Source organism: Littorina saxatilis, linkage group LG3 (assembly GCF_037325665.1).
Source record: "Littorina saxatilis isolate snail1 linkage group LG3, US_GU_Lsax_2.0, whole genome shotgun sequence".
NCBI lineage: Eukaryota > Metazoa > Mollusca > Gastropoda > Littorinimorpha > Littorinidae > Littorina > Littorina saxatilis.
In genome coordinates this window covers 3,575,320-3,596,972 of record NC_090247.1, presented here as the reverse complement: position 1 = coordinate 3,596,972, position 21,653 = coordinate 3,575,320, and the positions used below count along the sequence as shown (strand labels likewise).

The following is a 21,653-nucleotide window of genomic DNA, read 5'->3' as shown; positions in this document are numbered from 1 at the left end:
ACATTGAAGGTGGGCGTCCAGGGACCTGTAGGTTGAGCGTCCGTGGGGAGCCATGAGGAGTATGTCCAGGCACTAACAGATACTTGGTGAGTCGATCAGTCAACGAGCTAATTACCCGTCAATCAACCAGTCAGTCAATCCATCAGTTAGTCAGGCAGTGTGGCACGTAGTAAACTTCTCCACCACAGTCACTTCGTTGTTTAGTTTTCAGTCTTAGTGATCAAGGTCTCGAATCAGTTAAAAGCTACGCAGGCGAACAATGACACACCCGAAGGTTAAGCGGAAAGAACTACAGAATAAATTCAGCAACAAGCAGGTTGATGCCACAACTCCTGATTGCTTCACCAAATCCTTTATGGAAGGTAGAAAACAACATATTGTCCTAATGCTGACTTTACTGGACTACCCAGACCTTTAACCGAGTTACACGTAAAAGCATGCCAACTATACACTGTAGGCTACTTATATTCATTACCCTACCGCACAAGTAAAAATTCTGAAACAGTTAGACTGGTAACGTTCCCAAATTCAGACCAAAAAAAGAAAAAAAGGTAGGTTATTGAAACGTTTATTTAGGACAATTAATTTATTAATTTTAAGTTTTGTCATAAATCAACCGAATCCTACATCAGAGCACATAAACTGCATGCAAGTCTTGGAATTGGCCTTATGGTGCGCCGGCGAAGATGTTCAACCCAATACCGTGCCAGAATACCCACACTGTCCCAGCCGTCCAGATATGGCCCCTTATGCTTTTGCGGTGTTGTTAAATCGAAGCCAATGCCACTGCATTAAAAAGCGCAAACATGTCGTGATATAAGACTTTTGGGTCGGCGACGATGCTGTTTCCGATTTCTACAACATAGCATGCAAACCCCATGATGTCCTGCTACGGGACCTGCTGGATTGTAGAAGACTTTGCGACAAACCATGCGCAGGATCGTACAAATCATACAATGTTTACATCTTGAACTTACCGCTTGCACGACGACGTTCTACCGGATTCTGAAGAAGACGATATATAACGTACCTAAATCTCAATATTGAGTAACGGGAGCGTGGAAGATTTTCAATCGTATTTTATGTCAATGCCTTAATGTGTGTGGCTCCTCTGGAGCAGCGAAGATTATCAGCTAAATCCTTAGCCAGAAGATACAAACTACATAAGGATAAGGATAAGGATAAGATTTTATATAGTCCATGAGGGTAACCTCACAGAAATTCGGGCTGCTTTCTCCCTGGGGAAAGCGAGCTGCCATACAGTATACGGCGCTACCCATTTTTTTTTTCCTGCATGCGTGTATTCATGTTTCCAAGCCCTGAGACTTAATGCCGTGTGAGATGGAATTTTTTTTACACTTTATTTCAAGTCACACGGGTATTTGGTGAACATTTTTATCTATGCCTATACAATTTTGCCAGGAAAGACCCTTTTGTCAATCGTGGGATCTTTAACGTGCACACCCCAATGTAGTATACACGAAGGGACCTCGGTTTTTCGTCTCATCCGAAAGACTAGCACTTGAACCCACCACCTAGGTTAGGAAAGGGGGGAGAAAATTGCGGCCTGACCCAGGCCTGAACACGCAACCTCTCGCTTCCGAGCGCAAGTGCGTTACCACTCGGCCACCCAGTTCACCCAGTTATACATAACTGTCCTAATATGTATAATCCTGTTTACATATCGAAAACGTTCAACTAATGTCCTGATATGCGTGGTACTAATGTGTCAGCAAAGACGATAAACATTCTTTGATCTCCAGCTCACCAATTTTGTGTTTGTTTGATCCTTTCGCAGGTAAGAAACTTTGAGATGTCAAACTGATTTGCGGAGAGCTTGTTATGGCAAGAATGTTGAGACAGGAAGATAAAAACAACCAATCAACATAAATAATTACATGAAACGATCCCATGTTTGTGAGTGTTAGAGGATCACACAACAGAAGAAGACGAGTTTCGTTGTACCCCGATGGCAAATGACACGACGAATACAGATTTCAACAACTGCAGAGATACAATAAATCAAAAATATACTCATGACATTAATTGAATACATTAATACAATGTGCGTGTAAAGATAAAGCGTTATCGCGTGAATCAAGGAGCGATTTCAAAAGCAATAAATCAAGATTGAATAAATATCTCATACTACTAATTCTTTAATGCGCTCATAACGATCGAGATGGATGCTTTCCAGCGGAATTTTTGACGCAGCCATTCACGATCGAACAGGAGAGATATAATCGAGCACCTTTTTTTTTTAATTTGAAAATCATAGGTTTGGTGAATTTGACTTTGCATGACCGAAAGGGTTCTACACTCACCAGAATCAATCAAAGTTCTAATGATGAACTAGAACACTTAGTGCACCATTGGGTTAACTTCCGGTAAAACACTGATGACAAATGCGCACTGGAGCTTTCATTGACACAGAAGCCATACCAGAAACGTCGATTAGATAGCAATTATGAATGACAACTGTCACTATTTTCAACAACTGTCACTATTTTCAACAACTGTCTTTATTTGTCGTATAAGAGTGGCGTCCCCTGTTGTCCCTAGCGGAAACTGATTGTAATGAGTACACTGGTACTTTTCCTTGATACAAGTTTGTGTATGTGTGTGTGTGTGTGTGTGTGTGTGTGTGTGTGTGTGTGTGTGTGTGTGTGTGTGTGTGTGTGTGTGTGTGAATGATAATGCGTGGACAGGAATAGCATCAACATGTTAAACGTTTCATTCAACTGGCCAAATGTATCAACCCTTGCGTCTCTGTCCCTGTCTTTGTCTGAATCTCTCTCTCTCTGTCTGTCCCTCTCTGTCTCTCTCTTTCTCTCTCAATTTCACTCTCTTTCCCTGTCTATATCTCTCTCTCTCTCCCTGTCTATCTCTCTCTCTCATGTTGTCGGTTAAAATAAAGATAGTTATTTTCTTCTCTCTCTCTCTCTCTCTCTCTCTCTCTCTCTCTCTCTCTCTCTCTCTCTCTCTCTCTCTCTCTCTCTCTCGCTCTCTCTCAATCTCTCTCTCTCTCTATCTATCTATCTATCTATCTATCTATCTATCTATCTATCTCTATCTCTTTGAAGTTAAAGAATCTAAACTACCTGCCGCTAGTTAAACAGTTACAGTTTAATAAGACTGTAATGATGTACAAAGTATATCATGGCGAAGTGCCCAACTATATTCAGGACCTATTTCATAGTCACCGAAACGGCAAAAGGTACGGGTCTATCAATTTTCTACCACCAATACCTAGGATTGATCTGTTCAAAACTAGTCAAGCCTTCTCTGGCTCTATGGTGTGGAACTCCATTCCGTCTGTAATAAGATCATTAACCTCACTAAAGAGTTTTAAACAAGCTCTGCATAATCATTATATGTCTACCTAGATGGCTACTAATCTTAAGATGTGCAAGTAGCTGTCAACAATGGGCAAACCTTTATGAATTACAAAAATATGTTCTTTATTACATGTATTATGTGGAATTTATGTTGCGATTTTCCATCATCATCATCAACATCATCATCATTATCATCAATCATCATCATCATCATCGTGCATCATCATCATCATCATCATCATCATCATCATCATCATCATCATCATCATCATCATCATCATCATCATCATCATCATCACCATCATCTTCATCATCTTCATCATTTACACCATATAATCATTGTAAGCATTAGTGTAAACGTTGGTATTGTGTGAATTTTACCGTCGATCACTTTACATGTGTAACCTTAAATTAACATGTTGCATGTTTCGCTTTTGATTTGAATGTTGCTTACGTTGTCATTTTGTTGTTTGTGTTTATTTTCTTGTTTGCTTACTTGTCGATTGTTTGCGGGGTCGTTCGTTTAATTTGTTTATTTGTCATGTTGCTTTACTTGTTTATCATTTATTAGACATTTGTATTAGAAGTAAGGAACGGTTGTAAGAAAAGGCGTCGCCTTAAACCTCTATCCTTGAAAAATAAAGTTCCATCATCATCATCATCATCATCATCATCATCTCTCTCTATCTCTCTCTCTCTCTCTCTCTCTCTCTCTCTTTCTCCCTGTCTCTCTCTCTCTCTCCCTCTCTCTCTATCTCTCTCTCTCCCTCTCTCTCTCTCCCTGTCTCTCCCTGTCTCTCTCTCTCTCTGTCTCTCTCTCTCTCCCTCTCTCTCTCTCCCTCTCTCTCTCCCTCTCTCTCTCCCTGTCTCTCCCTCTCTCTCTCCCTGTCTCTCCCTCTCTCTCTCCCTGTCTCTCCCTCTCTCTCTCTCTCTCCCTCTCTCCCTCCCTCTCATGGTGCACAGTTTTTGAATGATTATATGGAGCTATTTATTTTATTATTGGCTGATGATGTTCTTCTATTATCTGAGACTGTTGTTGGTCTACAGACGCAGTTGAATAATGTGCAACATGCAGCATCAAATTTACACCTTAAAGTAAATATGAATAAGAGTAATATTGTTGTTTTTCGGAAGGGTGGATACTTGAGTGTAAGAGAGAAATGGAAGTATGATGGAAAGATAATGCCAGTGGTTAATGTTTATAAGTATTTAGGAATATTGTTCTCCACAAAACTCAGTTTTACCGCCACTTGTTGTGACCTTGCAAGCAAAGCGAAAAACGCATTGTTGTGTATATTACAAAATGTGTCCAAGCTTGGTAATAATAATTTGAAAGTTTATTTAAAATTATTTGATTCTCAGGTTTTGCCAATTGCAATATATGGAGCTGAACTGTGGGGTCTTGAGAATTGACTAAATGTAAAAAGCAGCTAATTAGATGTAATTGCAACCGGATTTTCTTGACATTTTCAAGACTTATGATATGAACTGCATTGCCGGACAATACATTTTGCAATTGCAAAACAAGTTTCGTGCCCTTTGCATATAATTCCCTTCTTTCTGTGTTTATTCGGCGGCTTTCCTTTCTCGTCAAAATTGAAATGAAACGTAAAGCGAGAAGAGGAGGAAAACACCCACACACCCTCTCTCTCTCTCTCTCTCTCTCTCTCTCTCTCTCTCTCTCTCTCTGAGAATGTGGGTAGGGTCAGTGTTTGGGTAAGTTTGAGAGTGTGTTTAGGAGGCATTGTGTGTTTGTGTGTATATGTACATGCAAGTGGTTGTGCGCTCGTGTATGTATGTGTAAATGCATTTTCGTTCTTGCGTGCGTGCGTACGTGCGTGTTTATGTATGTGTGTGTGTGTATGGGTGTGTGTGTACCCATATTTCCACAGGTTTGGTTGCCTAAATCACCATAAGGCAACCATCCACACGTGGATGGCAACCTAAACTCTGGATGGCAACCTAATTGTGTGGATGGTCGCTTCATTTAACACCGTTAAATTGACTTTTTTGACGGAAAGAATGTCATAAGAATGTTAAACTCTGGATGGCAACCTAACTGTGTGGATGGTCGCTTCATTTAACACCGTTAAATTGACTTTTTTGACGGAAAGAATGTCATAACAATGTTCAAAATGACATTCTTTCCGTCCTCTATAGGCGACGAAATAGGTCAAATTTTGTGCATTTTTTAGTGCAAAATTCTTCGATGCCGGAGCGAGTACTGCACCCAGTGCTGTTGTAGTGCAAGTGCACTAGAAAGGCACTACACCCAGTGCCGCCTCTTAGGTAACCATCCACACTTTAGGTGTGTGTGTGTGTGTGTCGGTGTGTGTGTGTGTGCGTACGTGCGTGCGTGTGTGTATGGTGTGTGTGTGTGTGTGTGGGTGTGTGTGGGTGTGCGTACGTGCGTGCGTGTGTGTGTATGTGTGTGTGTGTGTGTGTGTGTGTGCGTGTGTGTGTGTGTTAGCATGGCAAGGATGATATTTTCATTCACGTTCACTGCGTCACTTGGGAATTAAAGTCGCTTCCTCCCAGTGTAAAGTTGGCAGCAACAGAGTCACGCTACCAACGTGTGTGCATATTTAGGTAGTCAGCCATCTGCACTTCTGGAACAATGATAGAGACCTTTACTTGCCAGTGGTGACACGGGGGTCAGGCATATATACCGTTTGTGAGTCGGCACATAACCTTGACGCGTGTCAGTCCCAGCCAAGATTTGAACTCGTGACCAGTGGATCACAAGTCTAGTGCTCTGTCAACTGAGCTACTGGCCCCCAAGGGCAAAAAGCAAACAAAGCGTTGCTGGTTCGATCTCGAACAATAAGCATCCGGAAAGAAAAATGTTTCACATGCATTTCCTCATAGAGTCGAGATAATCGATATCTTTTGTGAAACAATTCAAACTTTCTTCAGCAGTCAAAAGAACTTTGCTAAATAGCCATAAGCTCAGTCAAAGCTGGGGCCGGCTGCGGATTGTCTCAGTTCAGCTCTAAGCTGAATCAGTGAATGTCATCTGTTGGGTGACAAGACAGCATGGGTTGCTGTTCCTTGGTGCTAGTGTCAGTATCCAGAGTGATGTATTATTGTGAACCGATTTGTTCAAGACAGCATCATAAGTGAAATATCAGTGTTTCTGTTCACCGGAAAATTTGCGGCATTTTACTGGGTACAAAAATACACATACCGGAAGTGAAACCGTCAATCGGTTAGACGTACCCGTTTGCTTGAATGTGACATTTTTGCGGTATCAAAGTGTAGATAGTTCCATATGTAATCAGAGCATAAGTTAACTGGTTTCCAAATTCCCTGTGATCAGATTTAGAGAGATCTAGCCTAGAGATGTATGGCTTTACAAAACACCTTGCGCTATCACTGGGCAATTGGCCCCAAGCCAATGTTCTTACGACAGTTGTAACACTAACGGATCAATGAACACTGTCCTGTGTCCAGTGGCATTGCATTGGCGGATTATTGGTTGGAACCAAGCCGTTGGACAACAAGTAAGCAGTAATTGTATGTTATCTGTGGGGATGACCGATCATATATGATCAGCAGTGATCCTATGTTGATCTTATCATTGAGGATGAAATACGCGGGTGGGATGGAAAACGGTTGTAACACGTCATCTTCTCATTTGGTTGACAGAGTTCCATTGTCTGTTTTCACAACTTGTTGGACCCCGTGACCCAGCATAATTAACAGTCCCAAGGTGAAGGTCGTACGTTTGGGGTGGTGGGGGACATGAACTTCCGGTCATAAAACACGTGAAGGGGACACGTACAAACTTCCCTGCAACGGGAAATGCTTTAAAAACAGATTCAGCACATAAAACCCCTGAAGTTTGTGACCCCCCCCCCCCCACCCCCAGCAAGAAAAACACACTGTGTGGTATATTTTAATGGAGAGCATACATTTCTGGTTCTGTCATTTTGTCATATTCAAATAAAAATATCTTATTTCTGTTCAAAGCAATACGCCGCAGGTAACAATCAGTTCTTTTCATTAAAAGTAGATTTAAACGATGTTGTTCGGATTTATTTTCTTCATAAGATTTGCAGAAATAGCCATGCCAGCTTCAACAATTTCTGGACTTTTAAAGCAGTCCTTAATGTTACCTTTCGCACACCTTCTTACAAAAAAATCGGCAGCTCCGCGGCAAAGTGTTTAGGCGATTTCAGATAAGTTTCGGAATTTCGCCAACTGCAATTGCCGACGCCTTTCAACATCCTCGGTTTATGTTATAATTTGGAGTCAGTTTGTTGTCATGAAATAGGCAACTTCCCTCGAAAGTGTTATTATAAGTTATTTCTAACATGCTGACTGTTAGCAAATGATAGCAGACAAGTCGAGAAAATGGATATCAAGCATGAGCCGGCAGCCGAATGCTGATATCTTTTTAGAGACATGTCTGTTATCATTTGCTAACGATCAACATATTAGAAATAACGGTTTTATTACCCCGTAGGACCAACAGAAATTTCGAAGCGACCCCGCGAATTAGACAGAATAACGGCAATGGGAACTTGATAGCTCCTTCTTCTTCTTCTTCTTCTTCTTCTGCGTTCGTGGGCTAAAACTCCCACGTACACTCGTGTTTTTGCACAAGTGGAATTTACGTGTATGACCGTTTTTACCCCGCCATTTAGGCAGCCATACGCCGCTTTCGGAGGAAGCATGCTGTGTATTTTTGTGTTTCTATAACCCACCGAACTCTGACATGGATTACAGGATCTTTCCCGTGCGCACTTGGTCTTGTGCTTGCGTGTACACACGAAGGGGAATAAGCCACTATAGCAGGTCTGCACATAAGTTGACCTGGGCGATCGGACAAATCTCCACTCTTAACCCACCAGGCGGCCGTGGCCGGGATTCGAACCCTCGACCTTCCGATTAAGAGGCCGACGTCTTACCATCCCGCCACAGCGTCCGTCGTTGATCGCTCCAATCTGATCATGTCTGTCAGTCAAAGCATTCTCGTGACCTGGGTAAGCTAATCACTCACATGGCGTGATGAATATATATAAACAGGGGAAATGCGTCAACACAACCATTTCACAAGACAAACCATGTTGAAGATAGGTTTCAGTGCCTTCGATTTTTCTTGTCCACAGAGAGCGACAGATTTAGAATCGACGCCAGACAAATAAGAAATGACGTGAAGATAGTTTTGAGGTTTATTGAGTGACGCAATTTCATTTCATCCTTCAGAACTTTGACAATCACATTTTCAAGTGAGCGTATAAGGCTTTGCACACTCTGAGGGTGGTTGGTGCCTCGCCGTTCTGTAAAACACCCACAGACAAACTGTCTTTTTGGTATGTTTAAGATAAAAAGTGTAACATCTGACAGCATTGGAAGTGTAGTTCTTAAGAATACATCACGCTGATATTGTTAATTACATTTTGTACTTTGTCTTGTTTATTTTTAGCTTGATAAACAAAACGGGTCCCTGCCTGAACGTTAGGACATTTAGCGGGTCACCTAGAATCAGTCTTTATTGGCACAAAAAAAGCCCAAGGGTGCACTGCAAAATAATGGTAATACATTTCTTTTGTATGCCTCATTCACGAACCAAGTTTTTACTTAGTTAGCGGTGTTTTGTCTCATGGGTACCTCCACATTGCTGCTTTTTTTCTCTCCATAAAGTTGGTATCTTGAGGTGTGGAAATAATGTCTGTGCAATATTTATTATATATAATATTTATTATATATATATTACAATATAATATTCAACAGTTTGAGTATTTCATAAAACCAAGGCGTTGTCTCACAGCCCCATTTGGATGGGTGGAAAAGTCTAGTGATGTCAAGGTTTGCCTTACCATTGGTAGGCTAGGGGTTCGAAACCCAGCTGGAAGGATGAGGTTTGAGTTATTTGCCTATCGCCCAGGTCAACTTGTATGCAGACCAGCTAGTACCGTATCCCGTTCATGTGTACACGCAAGCACAAGACCAAGCACCCACGAACAAGATAGTTTTATCCATGTCAGAGTTCGGTTGATTTCAGATACGCATAAAGCCCCCAAAAAGGGAGTATGACTGTCTAAATTGTGTGGTAAAATTGGCCATACGCGTGAAAGCCAACTCGTGCAAAATACGAGTGTACACGGGAGAAGAAAAAGAAGATGTTTGGTGTGGTAGTTAAACATGTTAAAGAAAAAACAGATAGCTTGCTTAGGGGCCGTACAGGAGTATAATACGCACTATTTGTTTCAAATGCAGATTAAGACATACAGTTGTCGTAACTAGAGTATTTGGTATACACACATAACCCCACAGTAAGTCTAACCTACTTAATTACCAATATCCTGAATAGCGTTCTAACTAGCTATCATCAACTGCTTTCTCCATCTGCTCATCTGCCACTGTCTATGTCTCCCTCAGTATCTGTCTCTGTCTTCGTCTCCCTCATTATCTGTCTCTGTCTTCGTCTCCCTCATTATCTGTCTATGTCTTCTTCTCCCTCATTATCTGTCTATGTCTTCTTCTCCCTCATTATCTGTCTCTGTCTTCGTCTCCCTCAGTATCTGTCTTTGTCTTCGTCTCCCTCAGTATCTGTCTCTGTCTTCTCCCTCCCTCCTTCTTCTCCACAATGAATGACCTTCTTGGCTGCTCTTCTGCTTCTCCCTTGCCCAACAACATCGACCCCTCCAAACTGTCTCAAGCTTTCTCTGATTACTTCCATAACAAGATCCAAACCATCCGTGACAAACTAGACAAAATCCCACACCAAAACTCTGAAACTCCTCCTGCATTTACAGGCACTCCCTTCACACACTTTCAGCCTCTCACTCTCACTGACCTGGAGAAAGTCCTCAAAGAAATGACCTTGAAAACCTGTGACCTTGACCCTCTTCCCACACAACTCTACTCTGACTGTCTTCCTGAACTCCTCCCTTCTATTCTCAAAATCATCAACACTTCTCTGCAAACAGGCACTGTCCCCAACTCCTTTAAGACTGCTATTGTCAAACCTCTACTGAAGAAACCATCGCTTGACCCAAACACCCTCAGCAACTACCGCCCTGTCTCAAACCTTTCCTTCATTTCCAAACTCCTTGAAAGAGTCGTCCTGAAACAACTCAACTCTCACCTTCTTTGCAACAATCTTCTCTCTCCGCTTCAATCTGCCTATCGTCCTCACCACTCCACCGAAACTGCCCTTCTCAAAATCACTAATGATCTCCTCCTTGCCACGGACCAAGCTGAAATCTCTGCCGTTGCTCTACTTGATCTATCAGCGGCCTTTGACACAGTCGACCACAACATCCTCCTTCAACGCCTTCAGCACACCTTTGGTATCCATAGCACAGCTCTTTCTTGGTTCTCTTCTTATCTTACCGACCGCTACCAGACTGTTTCGATTGACAAACTGAACTCTGACCCCATCAGGCTTGAGTGCGGAGTCCCTCAGGGCTCAGTCCTTGGGCCTGTACTATTTACTCTCTACACTCAACCTCTTGACCACATCCTTGACCGACACAACGTTCTCCACCACTCTTTTGCCGACGACTCTCAACTTCACAACAGCTCTTCCCCTGACCAGTCTGAATCTCTTCTTTCCTCTATCTCTGACACTATCACTGACGTGCAGAATTGGATGACAGAAAACAAACTTCAGCTCAATAGCAACAAAACTGAAGCTATCCTAATAGGCACTACATCCAAACTCTCCAAAGCCACCTCCGACTCTCTTCAACTCTCTGACTCTTCTGTCCCTCTGTCTTCTGCTGTCAAAAACCTCGGAGTCACTCTAGACAACACCCTTTCCATGAAACAACACATCTCTTCTGTCTCTCGCACCTGCTACTTCCAACTCCGCCGCATCGCCACTATCCGCAAATACCTCACCACAGATGCTACCGCCAAACTGGTCACTTCCACCATTCTCTCACGTCTTGACTATTGTAACTCTCTCTTGGCGGGTCTTCCCTCTTCTTCTATCTCTCGTCTCCAACGCATTCAAAATAGCTCTGCCCGTCTTGTCCTGCGAAAGAAAAAGAGAGATCATATCACCCCCCTCCTAAATCAGCTCCACTGGTTGCCCGTTCCTGCCCGTATCACCTACAAAATCAACACTCTCACCTACAAATGCCTCCATGGTCTCGCCCCTGCCTATCTCTCCGACTCTCTTTCTCTCTATGTCCCTTCACGAACACTCAGATCATCTGCCGACTCCCTCAAGCTCAACATCCCCCACACCAAACTCAAAACAGCAGGTCAACGCTCATTTTCTTTCCAAGCACCTAGCCAATGGAACACACTACCTCTCCCCCTCCGCCAACAACAGTCCCTCGAATCATTCAAATCTGCACTCAAGACATTCCTTTTTTCCAAATAATCCATGCATTATACACTGCCCACCCCATCCCACCCTGAATAACTGTACATATTTTAATGTTTGATGGTGTGTGTGTGTGCTAGTGACTTTAAGTCTCCGTGTGTGTGAACGAGTGTATGTGCGCCTTGAGTCGCCTGTTGGTGAGATATGTGCGCGTTATAAATATTCGTATTATTATTATTATCTGTCTATGTCTTCGTCTCCCTCATTATCTGTCTATGTCTTCGTCTCCCTCATTATCTGTCTATGTCTTCTTCTCCCTCATTATCTGTCTCTGTCTTCTTCTCCCTCATTATCTGTCTATGTCTTCTTCTCCCTCATTATCTGTCTATGTCTTCGTCTCCCTCATTATCTGTCTATGTCTTCGTCTCCCTCATTATCTGTCTATGTCTTCTTCTCCCTCATTATCTGTCTCTGTCTTCTTCTCCCTCATTATCTGTCTATGTCTTCGTCTCCCTCATTATCTGTCTATGTCTTCGTCTCCCTCATTATCTGTCTATGTCTTCGTCTCCCTCATTATCTGTCTATGTCTTCGTCTCCCTCAGTATCTGTCTCTGTCTTCGTCTCCCTCAGTATCTGTCTCTGTCTTCGTCTCCCTCAGTATCTGTCTATGTCTTCGTCTCCCTCATTATCTGTCTATGTCTTCGTCTCCCTCATTATCTGTCTATGTCTTCGTCTCCCTCATTATCTGTCTCTGTCTTCGTCTCCCTCAGTATCTGTCTCTGTCTTCGTCTCCCTCAGTATCTGTCTCTGTCTTCGTCTCCCTCAGTATCTGTCTCTGTCTTCGTCTCCCTCAGTATCTGTCTCTGTCTTCGTCTCCCTCAGTATCTGTCTCTGTCTTCTTCTCCCTCAGTATCTGTCTCTGTCTTCGTCTCCCTCATTATCTGTCTCTGTCTTCTTCTCCCTCAGTATCTGTCTTTGTCTTCGTCTCCCTCAGTATCTGTCTCTGTCTTCGTCTCCCTCATTATCTGTCTCTGTCTTCGTCTCCCTCAGTATCTGTCTCTGTCTTCGTCTCCCTCATTATCTGTCTCTGTCTTCTTCTCCCTCATTATCTGTCTCTGTCTTCTTCTCCCTCATTATCTGTCTCTGTCTTCGTCTCCCTCATTATCTGTCTTTGTCTTCGTCTCCCTCATTATCTGTCTCTGTCTCTGTCTCCCTCATTATCTGTCTCTGTCTTCGTCTCCCTCATTATCTGTCTCTGTCTTCGTCTCCCTCATTATCTGTCTATGTCTTCGTCTCCCTCATTATCTGTCTCTGTCTTCGTCTCCCTCATTATCTGTCTCTGTCTTCGTCTCCCTCAGTATCTGTCTTTGTCTTCGTCTCCCTCATTATCTGTCTCTGTCTTCGTCTCCCTCAGTATCTGTCTTTGTCTTCGTCTCCCTCATTATCTGTCTCTGTCTTCGTCTCCCTCATTATCTGTCTCTGTCTTCGTCTCCCTCATTATCTGTCTCTGTCTTCGTCTCCCTCAGTATCTGTCTTTGTCTTCGTCTCCCTCATTATCTGTCTCTGTCTTCGTCTCCCTCAGTATCTGTCTCTGTCTTCGTCTCCCTCATTATCTGTCTCTGTCTCTGTCTCCCTCATTATCTGTCTCTGTCTCTGTCTCCCTCAGTATCTGTCTCTGTCTTCGTCTCCCTCAGTATCTGTCTCTGTCTTCGTCTTCCTCATTATCTGTCTCTGTCTTCTTCTCCCTCAGTATCTGTCTCTGTCTTCGTCTCCCTCATTATCTGTCTTTGTCTTCGTCTCCCTCAGTATCTGTCTCTGTCTTCGTCTCCCTCATTATCTGTCTCTGTCTTCGTCTCCCTCAGTATCTGTCTTTGTCTTCGTCTCCCTCATTATCTGTCTCTGTCTTCGTCTCCCTCAGTATCTGTCTCTGTCTTCGTCTCCCTCATTATCTGTCTCTGTCTCTGTCTCCCTCATTATCTGTCTCTGTCTCTGTCTCCCTCATTATCTGTCTATGTCTTCGTCTTCCTCATTATCTGTCTCTGTCTTCTTCTCCCTCAGTATCTGTCTCTGTCTTCGTCTCCCTCATTATCTGTCTTTGTCTTCGTCTCCCTCAGTATCTGTCTCTGTCTTCGTCTCCCTCATTATCTGTCTCTGTCTTCGTCTCCCTCAGTATCTGTCTCTGTCTTCGTCTCCCTCATTATCTGTCTTTGTCTTCGTCTCCCTCAGTATCTGTCTCTGTCTTCGTCTCCCTCATTATCTGTCTATGTCTTCGTCTCCCTCATTATCTGTCTATGTCTCCCTCAGTATCTGTCTCTGTCTTCGTCTCCCTCAGTATCTGTCTCTGTCTTCGTCTTCCTCATTATCTGTCTCTGTCTTCTTCTCCCTCAGTATCTGTCTCTGTCTTCGTCTCCCTCATTATCTGTCTTTGTCTTCGTCTCCCTCAGTATCTGTCTCTGTCTTCGTCTCCCTCATTATCTGTCTCTGTCTTCGTCTCCCTCAGTATCTGTCTCTGTCTTCGTCTCCCTCAGTATCTGTCTTTGTCTTCGTCTCCCTCATTATCTGTCTCTGTCTTCGTCTCCCTCATTATCTGTCTCTGTCTTCGTCTCCCTCAGTATCTGTCTCTGTCTTCGTCTCCCTCATTATCTGTCTCTGTCTTCGTCTCCCTCATTATCTGTCTCTGTCTTCTTCTCCCTCATTATCTGTCTCTGTCTTCGTCTCCCTCATTATCTGTCTCTGTCTTCTTCTCCCTCATTATCTGCCACTGTCTTCGTCTCCCTCAGTATCTGACTTTCTCTGTCTCTCTGTATCTGTTTCTCCATCTGTCTGTCTGTCTGTCTGTCTGTTTCTCTCTCACTATCTTTCTGTCTGCCTGTCTCTCTCTCTTTCTCTCCCTCCCTCCATCTCTCCCTCCCTCCATCTCTCCCTCCCTCCATCTCTCCCTCCCTCCATCTCTCCCTCCCTCCATCTCTCCCTCTTACCCTCTCTCCTTCGCTTGCTCTCTTCCTCTCTTTCACTCACTCAATACGGGTGCGTCTCTGTCTCAGAGTCTGTCTCTGTCTCTGTCTCTGTCTCTGTCTCTGTCTCTGTCTCTCTGCCCCCTCCCCCGCTCTTTTTCTTTTCATGTCGTTCTCTTTCCTAGCCTACCCACACCCTCTCTTCGTATCAGGGATCATTGTTAGCATTTATCTTTTGTATTAAAATGCCGACAACAAATTGTGGCATAAATGCCTGAGAAAGTGTACACGTCTTTGTTAAATGTCAAGGCATGTTTCCGCTGCCAAAGATTGCCGCTAATCAAATTGGAATATCCAACCGCACAGTTCGACATTTTGAAATCATCTCAAACATCTTCAGTTAACAAAAAAACAACAACAAAGGTATAATACGTATTAACAGATATTTGGCTATCAGGTAAGGCTTGCATGATTCGCAATTACCAAAAATTGAATCAACCACCAAACCGAAACAAAAGTAGACACACTTTGAAAGAACAAAACAAAAAACGTCAGATACCGTTAGAAGCAGCAAGTCCAGCAAAGTACCAAAAAAACGTCAGATACCTTTAGAAGCAACGAGTCCAGCAAAGTACCAAAAAAACGTCAGATACCTTTAGAAGCAGCAAGTCCAGCAAAATACCAAACATTCCCTGAACAAACTCTTATCTTGTAACCACATAACATGTATTTATTTCAAGTTGAAAGCATCCTGAAAACGATTTTTTAATTTATAACATAAACCAGAAGATGACCGTTTTAGGAAACGTTTCCGTGTGATATCAATAAGACGTCTGGCGATTTAAGGCAACATAAAAATTTTAAAAAATGACAAAAGAGAGATAAAAAAATGATTCTAATCCACTCACCATTTTTACACATTGTACTATCCTATAACAATCCAGGAACCCTAAAAACAAAAGGGTCGGTAAATCCTGGATCAAGTCCTCCTCACAGCCAACAGCGGGAAAAAAGGAAAGTTACAAAAACCAACACACACAAACAAGCACTGAAGAAGACACCACGGATGAACCAATCACAGCCAAGCAACACGACTCGCAGCTGCCTGGACCTCTTTCACTCATCACTCATTGTACGCAAGGGAGGTCACTTTGCTTATATAGGAGTGATTTCCCCTGGAGGGTGGAGCGTCAACTCGTCCCCCGCCAGGGCGCAGCACACGTCATACGCTCGCCTCCGCCATCTTGTTCGGTGATCCCCATGTTTGTCGATGATTATTAAAACATATTCTCAGGTGTGGTTTTGTCTTTCTGCCTTTCAAGGCTTGGCTCCTTGTCTGTTGCGTTGTGAACTATCCTGTTACCGGCGTGGCTCAGAATTAGATTTCTCCTGTTATTTGATTATCGCATGTCAGTGTCCCTACTGGTAAAAACATGGTCTAGCACAGATACTGACACGCACACACGGACAGAGACTCATACACACATGCACACACAGGTGCACACAGATACACGCACACCACACACACACACACACACACACACACACACACACACACACACACACACACACACACATACACACACACATACACCCTGCGGATACACCCACATACAAACACACACACACACACACACACGCTAACATCGACATACACCTACGCTGCACGGTCACACGCAAGACTATGCTCCACTCCCCCCCCCCCCCCCCCCCCACACACACAAACGAATGATTTGTGTGAATGATGTTTTTGTCACGCATTTCTCACGATAGATATTTCTAAAAGTTGTGGATTTACGCAAGTAGCTCTGAAAACTATTGATCCGTAGGCTATGTACTTTTTAAGCCTTTGTGTACAAATCAGTCATACACTTCCAAAAAAACTTTCAGAACACATTTCGTGTCTATGAATCCCTTGCTTTGCGCGTGGATTTGCGAACACTTTACACCTTGACATTCCAACTGACCCTTCACTAAAACATGAGAGAACAAAACGTCTTGAACGTCATGAATGTCTACAGACGTTTTGTGTTCGTTTTCGTGAGTATTTTATTTCTTTTTCAGTAACAAATGATTGCATATATGGAAGACAGTTTTCTGTAAATAAGTGTGTAATTTTGCTTATAAGGCACTGCTGTGGTTTTACTATTATTTTGTTTCGACAAAAAATTCAATTTATTTTCTCTCAGTTAGGATAATATCATGTATTGAGAATATTATATGGCTTGCTGTTTAATACCAGGTGTACGCGACTTAATATGTCTTTTAGAACTGTAATACGAGAGAAAGCGAGCTTTTCAATATTTGATAGAGCAACGAGTATTTACCTAGTATCTTACTCCAAGGCATGTAGTATTCTGTTTATCCTACATTCTGTGCTTGCACGCCTCAAACTTCCTGGAATCTCTCTTCCAGAGTAAAAAAACAACTCTTACTTCAAAGGTGCACGAGTGGAAGAAGACGTGACAATCTGCGCAATCTTATAATATGAATAATATAGCATCAGGTGCAAGTTACTCTTACAGGGCAAAGACAAAGTGTATCGAGAAGCAAGTTTGTCCCAGTGACCTTGTCATCCTGAGCAGTGGCATAATTATTGTCTCTGAGGTCCCTGTCAAACTGTAGTTTGATCCGAAATCATTTACATAATATCGTAAATAGATGGCGCGGCACGTACCACCTTGCACCATTTTGCATCTTTGGATAAAACATCTTAGCCTACTTAGTGCTTTTTGACTTCGACTTTGTCCCATCGGAATTCTGTTGAGGGGGACAAAATGTCCCATTCTCTGTTTCTCCCAGGCCGAACCGTTATATATGTTACAGTTAATCTGTGAAACCAGGGAATACGTGTATTAACTAAACTATTTGAGGTAATACATGAATTACCTGGGTTTTTTCCGTCAGTTAATTCATGTATTACCTAGTTAATACACGTATTCCCTGGTTTCACAGATTAACGGTAACATAATATACACACGTGTGAAAATATATTTTGGTTATGGCATGGGTGGTCTCCCTCACGTATGAAGGATACACTTGGTTAATAAATGTGTGTGCACTTTTGTTCATAATGAACTACTTCTGCTTCACGTTTTGTTTCACTAACAGAGTTGAATGGCCTAGCTGATGACAAATCTATAATGCATCTTGTTTTCTCCACAATACAGTTATGAATTAGGACAGCCAGGGTGAAAATGCGCAGGTTGAAAGTCACTGAGGAGCTACAGGTTTCAAGCTCAGTTTCAGAATTTGAGATGATGTTTCAACATCTTCACGAAGCTACAGCTAATTAGTGACCGACGTTGCACGGCGTCAACTCCATCAACATAAAATACAATGAGTTCGTGCCTACAGTAGAGATTCCTAACTTGAGTTTTGTTGTTGTTGTGGCTATTCAGAACCATGTATTTACAATGTTTTAAAACTATAAGTGTATCAAAGCAGTGCAACCCGTCAAACTCACCTAGAAAGATTAGCTCCTGTGAAAGAAAAAAGTAAAAACATTGATTTTACTTTTACAGCTTCAGATTAAAAACAAACAAACATTTGTTTGTCTGCGCAATCTTATAACTTGTATTGATTTGACACACACACACACACACACACACACACACACACACACGCACGCACGCACGCACGCACACACACACACACACACACACACGCACACACGCACACACACACACACATATACTCTCACACACAATCACACTCACACACACACACACATACACACACCCACCCACACACACACACACACTCGTCGCACTCCATCCCTACCCCCCCCCCCCCACACACACACACTTCCCACACAGTTCCCACCACCCACCACACCACTCCTCCTCGCCCATACCCACACCCACACCAAAGCTGCCCCCCCCTGCACCCTCATCTGTATCGAATGATTATGGAGAGAGGCTACTTGCGTGGATCATTGTTAATTACTGTCGGCCACTACGTCCACAGGCCCGAGGGGACCCATTTGGAGGATAGGCGTGCGTGTGGCATTGTCGTTTGTATAACGAAGGTACTGCTTCCACTATGTACAGAGCAGGTTCCGTTCTGTGTATCACTGGACATTCCCCATACCCCGCAGGCTGACCAGGGCCGGGGTGCACGAGACAGTTTGTTGTTTGTTTGTTTGTTTGTTTGCTTAACGCCCAGCCGACCACGAAGGGCCATATCAGGACGGTGCTGCTTTGACATATAACGTGCGCCACACACAAGACAGAAGTCGCAGCACAGGCTTCATGTCCCAGTCACATTATTCAACTTGTCCTAGCACTAACCCCATAATGCCAGACGCCAGGCGGAGCAGCCACTAGATTGCCAATTTTAAAGTCTTAGGTATGACCCGGCCGGGGTTACGAGAAAGTTACCAACCGGTTGGGGGACAACCGCGTTGTTGGATTGGTTGAAATTGAGATTTGTTGTGATTTCAACCAATCAGACGCCGCGGTTTGTTCTCTCCCGTGGCACCCACTGTCGCTTCGTGCCCCTCAGTCCGATCTCTTGTGTTTAGGATGTACATTATACATTTTCTAAAATTGTCAGTGAATTAATTCCGCGACTTAAACAATAAATGTATGATTTTACTGAAACTTGTAAGGAAAATTATCAGTTTTTACTGGTGATTCTGGTTTGGGACGTGTTTAAAAATCAAAAGCAAAGATTATCAAGGTTCAGTAGATTGAGGTCCTAGTGAAGGTGCCGCTTTGTCTAGAATAAAACGTTCCATAAACTATACCTTTCTCGCTTTGTCTATAATAACACGTTCCATAAACTATACCTTTCTCGCTTTGTCTATAATAAAACGTTCCATAAACTATACCTTTCTCGCTTTGTCTATAATAAAACGTTCCATAAACTATACCTTTCTCGCTTTGTCTATAATAAAACGTTCCATAAACTATACTTTTCTCGCTTTGTCTATAATAAAACGTTCCATAAACTATACCTTTCTCGCTTTTTGACTCTTGCTATTCGGAAGGGTTTCTGGAGGGTTTTGTGTGTGTCTACGTTTAACCAAAAAAAAAATCGATAAATGTCTATGTTGACGGCAAGTCCGTCCGTAGAAAAAAGTTGAGGCCGTACCGTAGCGACCGCATTTTTCAATCTAAATCAATGAAATGAAAACAATCGTTGAAACGATAGGCCTGTGGCATTTACACTCCCACTTCAATACGTGGCGGGGATATAGCTCAGTTGGTAGCGCGCTGGATTTGTATTCAGTTGGCTGCTGTCAGCGTGAGTTCGATCCCAGGTTCGGCGGAAATTTATTTCACAGAGTCAACTTTGTGTGCAGACTCTCTTCGGTGTCCGAACCTCCCCCCGTGTACACTACATTGGGTGTGCACGTTAAAGATCCCACGATTGACAAAAGGGTCTTTCCTGGCAAAATTGCTTAGGCACAGTTAATAATTGTCTACCTATACCCGTGTGACTTGGAATAATAGGCCGTGAAAGTTAAATATGCGCCGAAATGGCTGCAATCTACTGGCCGTATAAAATTTCATCTCACACGGCATCACTGCAGAGAGCCTAGAACTGTACCCACGGAATATGCGCGATATAAGACTCATTGATTGATTGATTGAAAAGTATCAGTACCTTTTTGGAACCATACCAGTCTGCTGACATTTTAATCAGAGACTATAACTAAGGAGGTGCCTCGTTGAGATAGATTTTAAGCATCCATATTGCCTTATTCAGTTCCATCTGTAGCGGATGTGGTAAAATATTAAGTAACTGAAATGTTTCATCAGTTGTGATATTAAAATCTGGTGAAATAAGTTTTATAGCACGGGGACGATGCGAGTTTAGTTTTTTTTTTTTTTAATAATTATAAACATCATTGCAACCATCCTATACAGCTTTAGGAGTAATTAGACTTGGTCATTATGTGTGTGTGATAATATACATGTAGCTTGTGAGTTGAAATGTCTGCATATGTTTTTCATTTGCGACAATAATAATAATACATTTCTCGATAACTTCTAAAACGTAATAACTTAGTTGAAATTGCCCTCTCAGTTCCTAGAACTCTGTGTTTATGGATTGACTTGTTCAATTGGTGTAGTATCCAAGGTTACACGAAGAATTAAGGTGCAAGTTGGTGTTTCTATCGTGTGGTGATCACCGTATATGCATACTTTTGTACTGATGTGTGAATGATCATGGAGTGTGTCGTACACCAGTCAGAGACCTCATCAATGCTTTTTTGATGCGATGTTTCAACAGAGGAAATACTGTTACCAGGTGTGTACAGCGACGCACCAGTCAGCAAAAAGGTCGGTTGTTACTTACCAATCAGATATTTGCAAAGGCAGATGGAAAAGAAACGTGGTCAAAGGACGGAGCCTTGAGCCAACTACTGACTGAACATGCTCTTTTTATATTTAGTCAAGTTTTGACTAAATATTTTAACATCGAGGGGGAATCGAAACGAGGGTCGTGGTGTATGTGCGTGTGTCTGTGTGTCTGTGTGTCTGTGTGTCTGTCTGTCTGTCTGTCTGTCTGTGTGTGTAGAGCGATTCAGACTAAACTACTGGGCCGATCTTTATGAAATTGAAAATGAGAGTTCCTGGGTATGATATCCCCGGCCATTTTTTTCTTTTTTTCGATAAATACCTTTGATGACGTCATATCCGGCTTTTTGTAAAAGTTGAGGCGGCACTGTCACACCCTCATTTTTCAATTAAATTGATTGAAATTTTGGCAAAGCAATCTTCGACGAAGGCCAGGGTTTGGTATTGCATTTCAGCTGGGTGGCTTAAAAATTAATGAGTGAGTTTGGTCATTAAAAATCGGAAACTTGTAATTAAAATTATATTTTTATTAAACGATCCAAAACCAATTTCATCTTATTCTTCGTCATTTTCTGATTCCAAAAACATATACATATGTTATATTTGGATTAAAAACAAGCTCTGAAATTTAAAAATATAAAAATTATGATCAAAATAAAATTTCCGAAATCGTTTTAAAAACTATTTCATCTTATTCCTTGTCGGTTCCTGATTCCAAAAACATATAGATATGATATGTTTGGATTAAAAACACGCTCAGAAA

At 42.5% G+C, this 21,653-nt stretch overlaps 1 protein-coding gene across 1 annotated transcript in view; it reads right to left on the bottom strand.

Moving 5' to 3' along the window:
• Positions 1–15,691, bottom strand: part of LOC138961412 (probable insulin-like peptide 7) — a 106,953-nt gene extending 91,262 nt beyond the window's left edge. The window contains exon 1 of the mRNA XM_070333030.1: positions 15,488–15,691. Coding sequence (XP_070189131.1) covers positions 15,488–15,500 — 13 coding nt within the window. The 5' untranslated portion in view covers positions 15,501–15,691. The remainder of the gene's footprint in view (positions 1–15,487) is intronic.
• Between the last annotated feature and the right edge of the window lie 5,962 nt (positions 15,692–21,653).